Source organism: Maylandia zebra, linkage group LG6 (genome assembly GCF_041146795.1).
Source record: "Maylandia zebra isolate NMK-2024a linkage group LG6, Mzebra_GT3a, whole genome shotgun sequence".
NCBI classification, from domain to species: Eukaryota; Metazoa; Chordata; class Actinopteri; order Cichliformes; family Cichlidae; genus Maylandia; species Maylandia zebra.
The window spans coordinates 35,370,585-35,381,733 of NC_135172.1; the positions used below are offsets into that span (position 1 = coordinate 35,370,585).

At 39.9% G+C, this 11,149-nt stretch overlaps 1 protein-coding gene across 2 annotated transcripts in view; it reads right to left on the reverse strand.

The window, feature by feature from the left end:
- gnav1 (guanine nucleotide binding protein (G protein) alpha v1) overlaps window positions 1-8,682 on the reverse strand; it is a 35,216-nt gene extending 26,534 nt beyond the window's left edge. The window contains exons 1-3 of one of the 2 annotated variants that reach the window (XM_004539016.4): window positions 8,630-8,682; window positions 7,874-8,530; window positions 7,564-7,655 (exon numbers count right to left, since the gene is read on the reverse strand). In XM_004539016.4, the coding sequence (XP_004539073.1) occupies window positions 7,564-7,655; window positions 7,874-8,003 (222 nt within the window). In that variant the 5' untranslated portion in view covers window positions 8,004-8,530; window positions 8,630-8,682. Of the gene's footprint in view, window positions 1-7,563; window positions 7,656-7,873 lie in introns of both variants that reach the window. The other variant, XM_076885136.1, reaches the window with a different exon arrangement.
- Window positions 8,683-11,149: the final 2,467 nt, after the last annotated feature.

Sequence of the window (11,149 nt, forward strand, 5' to 3'; positions counted from 1 at the left end):
TGTTATTCAGACCCTTCAGTGGAGATGTGTAACCCTGGCAACCAAGAAAACTGAGCTTTAAAAGAAGTGGCAGCTGTTTTATTTTAAGCCAAACCATGACCTTTTTCTATGGCCCGTATGGTACAAGGGCGCTTGCAAAGCTTCAAGCGATAAAATCTTCAAATGACAACAACAGCACATCTTCTGTTTCTATCCAGATACAGATAACAGCTGCACACAAGCAAACAACAAGAAGACAACCAGCCTTCATCTGCGATATTCCATAACCGGAGTCGAGGGGTTGTTTTGACCAGGCAGTTACAGTGACGTGTAATACGGCATGGTTACACAAGAAATCTTAAAAACTCACCAAGCTTCTTTGTTAAATCTGTAAAAGGAAGAAAAAGAACTGGTTGTCCCATTGGTACAACATCCTTGTGTCCCTATTGGAAAGATGACAAAGGAGCCAGATTATCTTTAGTTTAGACTGAAAACTGGACGTGCGGGTAAATATCGAGGTTACTAATGCTTATTAAAAGGCAAAGATTCACACTTTGCATTCACTTGCCAAGTGAAAGGTCACCGGTTCAATTCCAACTAGAGACACACCAAATAGCATTCCTAACCCAGTCGGTACCAGTTGTGGCAACCACTTGTGACAAGGGAGCAGCCAAAAGTGCCCATTAAAAATTTTTTTTTAATAATAAATAAAAGTAATGTTTGTCACCAGACATGTGGATCAAGAAATCACTTAAATATAACCTGTCTGATAAAGTGAAGTAGGCTAAAATATCTTAAAAAGAAAAACATCATGTATCTAAAGAAACTCAAGAAGTCAGTCTGGGATCTAAAGAACTGCAGGCTTGACTTTCCTCAGTTAAAGTCAGGATAAATGTTTCGACAATAAGAAAGTGACAGGGCAAAAATGGCATCAATGGGAGAGCTCGAAAAAGGACAAAGTCTCATCTCACAGAAAACATCCTGATGGTTCACAAAACCTTTTGTGGACATATTCTGTGGACTAATGAATATTTCCCCAAAAAGCTGAAATTTTTGGAAAATTTGGATCCTATTGTATCTGACATAAAACTAACAGCATTTCATAAAAAGAAAATCACACCAACAGCCAAATATGGTGGCAGTAGTGTGATGGTCCGGGGCCCACTTATAGCCCATTTACGCTAGTATCTATATGTACGACAAATTAGCAAAACATAAGAAATCAGCAAAGACGCCAATAATTTTTCACAGCAGTGTAGGTAGATTTAAGCACAACAAACATTGAGCAAAGTGTTGCATGACAATCAGTAAAATAACTGGGATAATTAAAACACAACAAAGGACATAGTTTAAAAAAAAAAAAAAAAATTAAAACATAAATATAAATGATTAAAGATAACAACCAGAACTGTTGATAAAAGGACGATGTTAATGATTGAAGCTAACATGAAGAGGCTAAAAGAAAAGCTGAGGGGAAGGGAGATTCAGAGGACTGATCGGCAGTAGAAGTCAATGTGTGACGAGGGGTATAAAGCTGTAAGCTATTAGGAAAGGTAGGCAGCGTCAGAATAGGAGAAATGTTTAAATATGTAACAAGTATGCGAGAAAACAAGAAATCAGGACGGGGCAAATAATTTTCACAGCACTGCGTGTCTTCCTTTAGACAATAGATGTCTTTATTGGCATTTTCAAATTTTTCACAGGTATATTTATTGTCGCGAAGCTGGAGATCATCTTCAATGTTTACCACTTTCAGCATTTTGCAACATACACAAAGTAGCAATGAGGACTTTGTGTTTGCTCCGGGCTGAAACTGAGCTGAAGCAGAGTTCTCAGGTTCTCGGAGATGGAGTAGCTCAAAGGTAAAATGTAGCACTAATATGAAACTTCAGGGAAATAGTTCACAAATCTCAGTTACACTAGTTTACTTTCCCATGAGAACAAACAGGTTATTGTTTCAGCATTGTGGGCTTCATCAAAGTAACGGATCAAGGCCACAAAAACAAATGGAAGTCACAAGTCTGGCAGATAATTGGCTTTAAAAAGCTCTCAGACATATTGCTTATACTTGTATTTGATGATTTTCACCAGATTTTTTACCAGGGTCACTGGTTAAAAGACAGACAAAGTTTCATTTTGTTTTAAATTATTTAAATTGTTTAGATTTAAAAACAGCAAAAACAGATTGAATCTGTTCATCGATAACATGCCTTTACTCTCGCATCTGACCTCACAAGTGACTCCAGCAAGGATTGGGTTTAACCAGGTAGCGTAAGTGAAAGCATGTGTGTGGGTGTGTAGACGCTTTCAGAATAAAAACAGTTGCACAACACATGTGGTCATAAAGATACAAGAAATACAGTTATGTTTGTGCGAATTATGCTTTTATGTTTTGTGGACTTTCACAAAAAAATTTGAAAAATGTTTATTCAGATCTGAGTTTGAAATACTTCTCGGTTCAGTCAGCAGCACCTACACACTCTCTCTCTGCACCAGCCTAACAAACCAAATCAAACACCTGTGACTGATCTGCACCGACTGACACTCACTTTGAAGAAGCTGGAGCTAAATGAATGAACTGAAATAAGCAGATGCAGAGAAAAAGAGCCGCTAGCAAGTAAACATGAATGCAAATAATGCAGGACTCCAAAAATCAGTGCTCTTAGTTTGAAAAGCAAGAAAATGCAACACAATCGATATATTTTTAGAAGTTCAGGAGTACACACACATGCAGCTTAGTGAGGAAGGTGAACTCTCATATTTCAAGTTGAATTAAAGTGATCAAAGCTTCATAAAGACAATGGAAGCATTTACTATAGAGGCGTCACAGTTCATGCTTCTATCTTTACAGCTCGTCTCAGGGTAGTGATTCAGTTGTGCTTCCTCACTTCCCCCTCTCCACCTTTGTTGTCTTTATCAATTGTTTCCCAGTTCGTCCTCCCTGACTCAGCTTATTCTAGTTTAGCACTTACAGAGGAGAAGAAGAGTAGCAGGATGCTCACTGTGGCATCCTTTAAGTGAACTTGTGCAATGTGACAGCATTTAGTTCCACCCAAAGTTGCACAATTTTTTCACTGAGACTCTTGTATTGATGATGGGAGTCAGTCCACTGTGTAAAGTCTTTTCCAACCCAAAGATTCTCAGTGGGGTCTGGGCTCTGTGGTGACCAATCCATGTGTGAAAACAACCTCTCGTGCTCCATGAAGTCACTATTTTGGTTGCTTTATGCTTGAGCACAGGTAGCGCTAAGGCACCCACGGACCGCCCGTCTATCTGCGGAGAGTATTTGTTGTTGACAGAGGCAGTGTAGAAATTATGTGATACTGTATTATGTGGGCTACTCGTGCCTGTGCTGCTGTTGGTCCATCAGCAAGCTGAAGTGAAACCAGGTGTTTAAAAAACAAAAGTATTCGCCGCTTCTGCTTTTCATGCTGTGTTGTTTATCTTTGATGATTCTTTTTTCACACTTCTCCCATTTAGTTCCATTTCTTGCTCCACTCGTCAACCAATCAGCATTCGATGAGCACATAGATTATCCAAGACTAATAACATGCAGTTGGGATTTTGGAAGAAAAGCTAAGGAGGGATTTTGTAGGTGAAAACCCATCAATGTTCACAGGCCAAACAGACCATAAATGACATTTTTCAAAAGGGTAAAAGTAGCTTTTCACAAATGTTGAGTGTTCTCTGCTCAGACTGCTGCCCCATGACATACATGGATGGATGGATGGATGGAGGGACAGATGTTAACCCAATAAAGAATTTTGAGTCACTTCCACAGTTCTTTGCTTGATGCCAATTATTTAACCCTTCTGAAAGAGAGAAGCTCTTTTTTCATCTTCCTACATATTGTCTTTAGTTTAGGAAATGAGAAGCCACTCACTGCACCAGTTTGGGTTAAATAACCTGTCACCAACTTAAACATACCAGTGACTAAAGTTTTTATACAGTTCAAGGCTCATCCCCATTTGCTTGGTTAAATCCAGGCGGTGGCTTCCTCCTAAAAGCAAATTTCACCATTTTGCAGGCATCTGCAGATTTGCCTCTGGTAACTTGTTTTCATGCATTATCTGCATCTCTCTTTGATCATGCCAATATACAGAGATGCTTCACCAGCAATGGTGATGAACACCTTTGGAGACATCTGTGCTTTGTGTGCAGATATCACTATATCTCATTGTCTTTTCAAGTGATAACTGTTAACCATTTCAGAGCATTTGACCAATCAGTACAGAGCACATACCCTGCAGCCTACAGGAGTCACTGTATGGTAATCTGAACTCATTATCAGCTTTACCTCACCTCTCAAGGAGTAAAGTGACACCTTGTTTTTACCAGTGTGTGTGTCTGTGTGTCCTTTTGAAAGGAAGTCCACCAGATAGAAATCCACAGAGCCTGTTACACCTTTTGAACCTCTGTTTCCAGCTAGATTCAGCAGTTCAAAGTATTACGGAAACTTTGTGTTGCACTGTGCGTCAGCAAAGACATTATGAGTCCCATTACAACAACATAATCGCTAAATCCGTCCAGTTACACTGAACTATTGTCCTGGTCCAGCTCGGCGTTTGGATCAGCTCACTGAGCACAGAAAATTAACAGCCATTAGCACATGTCTCGTGTCAGAGCAAGCCACGACAAAGAATGTGACTTAACTGGCAGCGGCCTGATATTTAATCATTAACTACCAACTTTTCTTTTAACAATGAGTAACTAAGTATAAGAGTGTAGCATGAGTCTGCTTGCAGGCTTTGTAGTCACATTTGAGGAAAAAGCTCAAAGATTTATTGCATTTCTCCAGCAACTTGTCCTTGACAAAGGTTCTTAGTGAAACACCTGAGTCAACAGACGAGATTACAGGCTCAAAAATACGAATTCAGTTGATAAAAACTACTACATCAACAGTGCACCCACACACACACACACACACAGAAAAACAGAGCTGTGTGCACTGGAAGGGAACAAAAGGAAAAAATGTCTGCCCGTCGGCATGTCCAAAGTAAAAACCACACCACGGCCTTGGGCTGCAAATAAAAGAGGGATGAAACAAAGAGGAGCCCACGTCCTACCTTTCCTCCACTTATTACTTCTAAACAGGCTGTCCTGTCATGGTCCTAACACAACCCAAACCTAAGAGCCACGCAGAGAAATGTAGGAATGTTTTCTTAATGCCTTTCTGGCTTTTGCTTCAGATGATATTTCATCAGAGAAAAAACAAAGTGGAGCAGGGATAATCTGTTCAGGTCAAGGCAGGGTTGAGGTGTTTACTACTGTACTGATGGAAGCACGGACTCTTATTCCAAATAGAGGGCAATGTGTCAGAGATAAACACAAACACATGTGAAACAATAGGTGAAAGAGCGATGAGCTCATCTGTGTATTTTTGTGCATGTGTGTGAGAGAGAAGAGGGCGTGTTTTTGTTTGCTGTGGGAGGCTGGGACGACAGGGGAAGGGAGGGGGGCGGAAGAGCAGGATTGTGGGTTGGTGTCATTTTTCCACTTTAAAATAAGGGCGTCACCTGAGAACAAAACCAAACCCAACTGACACCGGCAATGACAAAAGAGAGGTGCAACTGGAACTCAAAATGTGTTGAAGCATGTATGCAAAGTAACGCTGAAATCAAATATGTATTTATGAAACAAAAAATGATGTATGGAGGATTGTACCTGCCAAAAATAAAAAAAATTGAATGAAGCATAGTATATGGATTAGCCTCATTAATGTATACCTACATTAAACCAACTGTACTGTTGGTATTCTGTCTGTGTGAACATACAAAGCCCTGTCAGGCAGACAGTACCTCTGCAGACTCACACTCAGTTTCTTGACTCTCTTCTCCTTTCTGTGTTTTGATAAAAGTAAAATTTTAAAAACCCAAAAAACTGCATTTCCTCAAGTGGCCACTTGAGGTAAATTCCCAAAACAAAGACTCCCACATTAAAAATCCCCAACTTTACAGCATTACAAAGCAAGTTTACAAGCTAGCATGAAGACACATTTCTCTATAGCTAAGACACGGTCACTTCTGAGCCCAAAAAAACCCCCCCAAAAACCCTAGCCATGTCCATCTTTTATATACAGTCTGTGGCCATAAAGCATTAGTGGACAGTAGCTGATCCTGGCCAATTAACTGCTCCCGAAGTTATTGCAAATCAAGGGGACGCCCCTCCCCTCTCCAACACATGCGCGCACACACACACACACACACACACACACTTCTATCCAGACATCCGGTTAACTTATTTTAAATGAATACTATAGTCAGCACTGGTTCAAGAAAAACTCCAGCCTCCTAACTTTCTTTTCAGCTTCGTGGTCTGTTTCACAATCTAAAAAGAGGTTTGACTGTCAGACTTTTCCACTGACAGGACTGTTATTGCTGGGAGACAGAACAGGTAACTGAAGCATGATGAAGACCCTTCCTGTCATCACATCATTAAACACAGCAAGGAGAAGCAAGAGAATGAGAAGGGCAAAGTACAGCAAAGTAAAAATCAGGAAAAACAATAAGAGAAGAGGTCAAAGAGGATAAGCCCTCGTTAAAAACAAGCTAATGGGAGAAAAAACTGTGTGTGTGTGTTGAACCGTTTCCATTCTCCCCTCCCCATCCCAACCTCTAGTACAACAGAGGAATTTGGCTTTCAGTCACTCTCACACAAACAGAAGGAAGAGCAGATGTGAGCCAAATCACTGCATACCAACTTGTGCCTGATCCTGGGTATCATGAGATATCTCCCCCCCTGCAGGAAAACCAGGCTTTGCTTTCATTTTCCATCTCATCTCTATCTCTTCTCTAATCATTAAAAAAAAAAAAAAACTGAAATGCATTCCTGTGTCTGCAGCATAATCTCAGCTCTTTGTCGAAGTCATGTTATTACCTGAAAGGAAACTAGACTCCAAATCAGGGATGAAAAACTCATTTTACATTGAGGGCCACATACAGACCACTTTCATCTTAAGTGAGCTGGACGAATGAAACTCCCCCTTTTGTCATTGCAAAGATGTTTAACTACATACTTAATTCCTGAGATATTTTAATATAGAATAAGGAAGAGCAATGGCTTTTTTAATTAATTAATTAAATAATATGAAAGTACATCTCATTTTTTCTAGATGATAAATGCATAAAATTACAGAAACGTTTTTGGTAGCTCACTGCACACAGTGGCCTGTGTGTATAAGCAAAGTTTTTTATGATTGATGAAATTTTTTTAACCAAGATTTCTATAGTAGAAAGTGAAAAAAGGGAACTTTTCTGCCATTTAATCATTTCTCTTTTACTTAACGTCTGTGCTGTGGTATGAATCACTGGAGAGGTCTTTATCAGCAGGAAAAGCTGTAAAACTTACATTTTATGCCCTCTATCATGTTTGCAAAACTGTCCAGTGGGCCGGATTTGAGTTTTTGCCGTTCCAGGTTCTGGTCCTCGGGCCTTATAGATGACACCCGTGCTCTAACCCCACACGTGATACTGATCTTTTGAAGTCATGCATTTGTTTAGATTCTCTACAAGAGCTTAGTGGAAGCACTATATGCTAATAAACTGATAAAAACACAGGCAGGGTGAGCGTGAGAGTGTTTCTCACCTTGAAGGTGCACAGCTCTTGCTTGGTGAAGCCATTACTGTGGATGATTTTCATCTGTTTCACCAAAGTGCTTTTGCCGCTCTCTGCTGCACCTGTAGGAGAACGTGAGATGGTTAAAAAAGTGTTTTAAAACTTGTTTTACTGTGTGTTCAACTGTGATCGGGCTTTATTTGTAAAAGTTATCTATAAAATCAAAGTGTGGTGTCAAAGTAGGATTTGTGCTTCAAAAATTAAAGTTTACATGGAATATCTGAGTTATTTTAAACTAAAATCATCAACAGCTGGGTTCATTTAAAGCTGTCAGTCTCACCAAGAATGAGTATTTTAACCACGTTCATCTCCCGCTTGGCAGATTCGTAAAGTTCTCTGTCTATCTTGGCGCTGTGTATCCTCGCCTTCTTCTGCTCTTCTGTAACTTCGGTACCGAGGCACAGTCCCATCCTGAGCGCGCATCTCCTCCACGAGCCCGGCCAGAGAGAAAACAAAAGCAGGGCAATCCAACCTGGGATCAGTCCGACTTTCTTTCTACAAGCTGCATATTCCGAGTTCGGGCTCTGCCTCTACTCCAAAACTAAACCGGCAGAGCGAAAAGAGGAGTTACCTCGGCAAAGAAAAAAGTCCAGGCCATTGCCAAAACAACCTTCTTCAAACTTCCAAGAGTTATTTCAAACTTTCGAGACAAAACTGATTTTACGCACAGCCACAAGCGCTTTCCCCCCAGTTAGCGTCAGGTTTCAGCGCCTGTCCTGGGCGTTAAAAAACAAAAAGAGAGAAACCGCAAATCTGCTAGGCCGCTTTCCGCCGCAGCAGTTCAAACTCTGTCCTGCCGCCTTGGCAAAGACCCCAACTCATCCAAAAAAAGAAAAACACTACCTCCGCCCCCTGCTGCCCGCAACCCAGATGGAAATCCTTTGGACTTCCTGCGAAGCGACGTGCTGAAGTGCTGCTGTTACTCTGTGTATTTCACCTGTTCATGAAAAACAAAATAGGCGTGACGTAATTAAAAAACTCCACTTACTACATTATAGACCTAATTTCTCTTTACTTTTCAGCTGTTAACACTTACTTTAATTGTAGCCTACAAAAACACAATCGACTTGCGTAACGTCGCGATGACGCACAGGTAGGACGTTTCAGGTATATTCAGTTATCATGTTAGGTTGTGCAAAGGCATGCTGGGATTTACAGTTTATGAGCTCGTCAAAATCCGCCTCCTAAAAGAGAGAAACAGATACGTGGTTTAACAGGTTGTGCAACAAAACAAAAGGGTGTTTGTAACCATAAAAACACTTCTACTGTGAAATGCGAACTATTTCATATCAGTGTTTGGAGCATTTAGAAATAACGAGTGGTTTCTAAATGAAAAAGCCTTTGTATGAATTTAAAATTATTATTTTCCATTAAAAAAAACTTAGCTGTTCAATATGAAGACATTTTAATTGAATACTTTGCCTTTATATTAGTTCAAATTTCATTTGATCAGACGATCTCATTGAGACAACTTGTACCTAGGCTGATCAAATATCCCTCTTTGTGAGAGACTGTGCAACATTGAGTCTTTTTCTATCTGTCCCACATTTTGAGTCAATGTTGCACATTTTCGACTGATTCTGCAGGACACGCACATTCCTCACGCCTGGCTTTTACTCACTGCATATGAAAGAAAGGCTTTTTATTCAAGTCAGAAGAAGGTCAGCCTGTCTAATGGCGTACTCATCATCAGGGAAAGTTAAAGGGACCAAAAAGTCAAAACCTCTGCAGAGCTGAATAAAACATATTGTTATTGCTGAATATAATGAAAGCTCACACAAATGAAAAAGTAATGACATATGCTGAGAGTTTTTTTTCTCCTTTTCTTGCTTGAGTCACTTTTAAATTTTGCATAGGAGGAAAATGCAGTGTGTAGTGACACGGTATATGGGTCATATTTGGATAAAAAAAAACTGCTAAAATGAGCAGATATTGTTAAAATAAAAAAGGTATGCCAATTTATGGATACCTCCAAACTGAAAGCTAAAAAGAAGCCTGCTACCAGGCAGAAGAGCAGAGGAAATAACTGTGAAATAAAATTCACACATTCTGAATTTTTATTTCATATCTCTTAGGAGTGTCGACGTGTCCCATCTTGTCTCACACAAACACAGTGCTTGCCCCACATTTAGTTTGTTGGGATATAGTCACCCTACTTATACCTGAAAAGAAAAACAGTATAAACAATACATTATTACAAAGATCACAGGATTCCATAATAGTTTTAAACTCTCTAAAGGAATGATGGAGTCCTGTTTCACAACAGTAAATGTATATTTACTGGTTTACTGGAAGGCTTAAATGACAGCTTTCATGATAAACAGCAGATCTTTATAAATTGGACTATGGCATGGAGGGGTTGGGTGCTGGAGTCTTGTTTAGGCTGCATGACCATACAGAATATCTTCATAGTTGAGGAGAGACATGACGGCTGACTTAACAATACCTTAAAAGGTTGGAGAAGACAGACATCCTTTTATTCAATCCAAGAAGTTTAATTTTTAACTTTCTCAGCCAGATGTTGGATATAAATCTCAAATGAAAGTCTGCTGTTGTAGCTCTTGAGCTAAATTCCTGCTTTAGCCAGGGCCGCTATAGACAAAAGATTGCTATGTGTGTCTGCAGTGATTCATATTTGGCATGGGAAGCCACAGCGAGAGCCAGTGCAGAACACTGATTCAGGCAGATACAGCCATGAAAGGAGGAAATGGAAGTGTGGGTTGCAAAGTGGCTCGCAGATACACCGTAACCATGTTCAAGAAACAAGCTAAATAGCACACCCTAATTCAGATTTGCCAGTGAGATGTGTAGAAAGGTGTCAGCTGAGCCACTGACTGATGTGGGCTGGCACCGACTTCACGGCCTGACTGAACTAATACAAAGCTCCATGTTTTTGTTGGACTCAGCAGGAATAAGGCTGATGCCATTTAAAGTTTTAATTGCAGGATGGTCAGTGTGGAGAAAACCATAATTATACTTATACAATAATTCTTTTCTGCATTTAAATCAAGTCTGTGATTAAAGGGTGCTAGTTGGAAAGTATCAAAAGCCGAATGAAGGTAAGTCAGAGCCTGAAGTGAGCCTAGTGACTGAAAGACACTAAAATATTGATTAGTCTGATTTCTTTTATGTGTTTCCTTTATTGTAAGTATTATTTTATGTTATTTGTATCACTCTTAAAGCATAAAAACAATTTCCTCCAGAATGTCTAATTTGTGAGATGTTTTCTGGATGAAAAGCCACTGGCATTATTTCCACAAACCAAGTGTATCTCCTCTTGGTTGAGTGCCTCAATAACTCAACATGTGGAATAAAGTCCATGTGTTTTCAAACCTTCAGCATCCGTACAGAGCTCTGAAAGTTAGATCAAACAGAGCTTCTATGTGTGATGTCCAGAGTGATGCCCAAACTCCTCGGGAACACTGAGGATTGCTGATTAAAGATTTACTGTTTTTTATGTGAAGGTTTGCAGTCTTTGGTCAGATCTGAGGGTGGCTGGATGGTAACCATGTGAGTTATTTGTTTCTGAGTGGCTGTGGCCTCATTTCACCGCCTC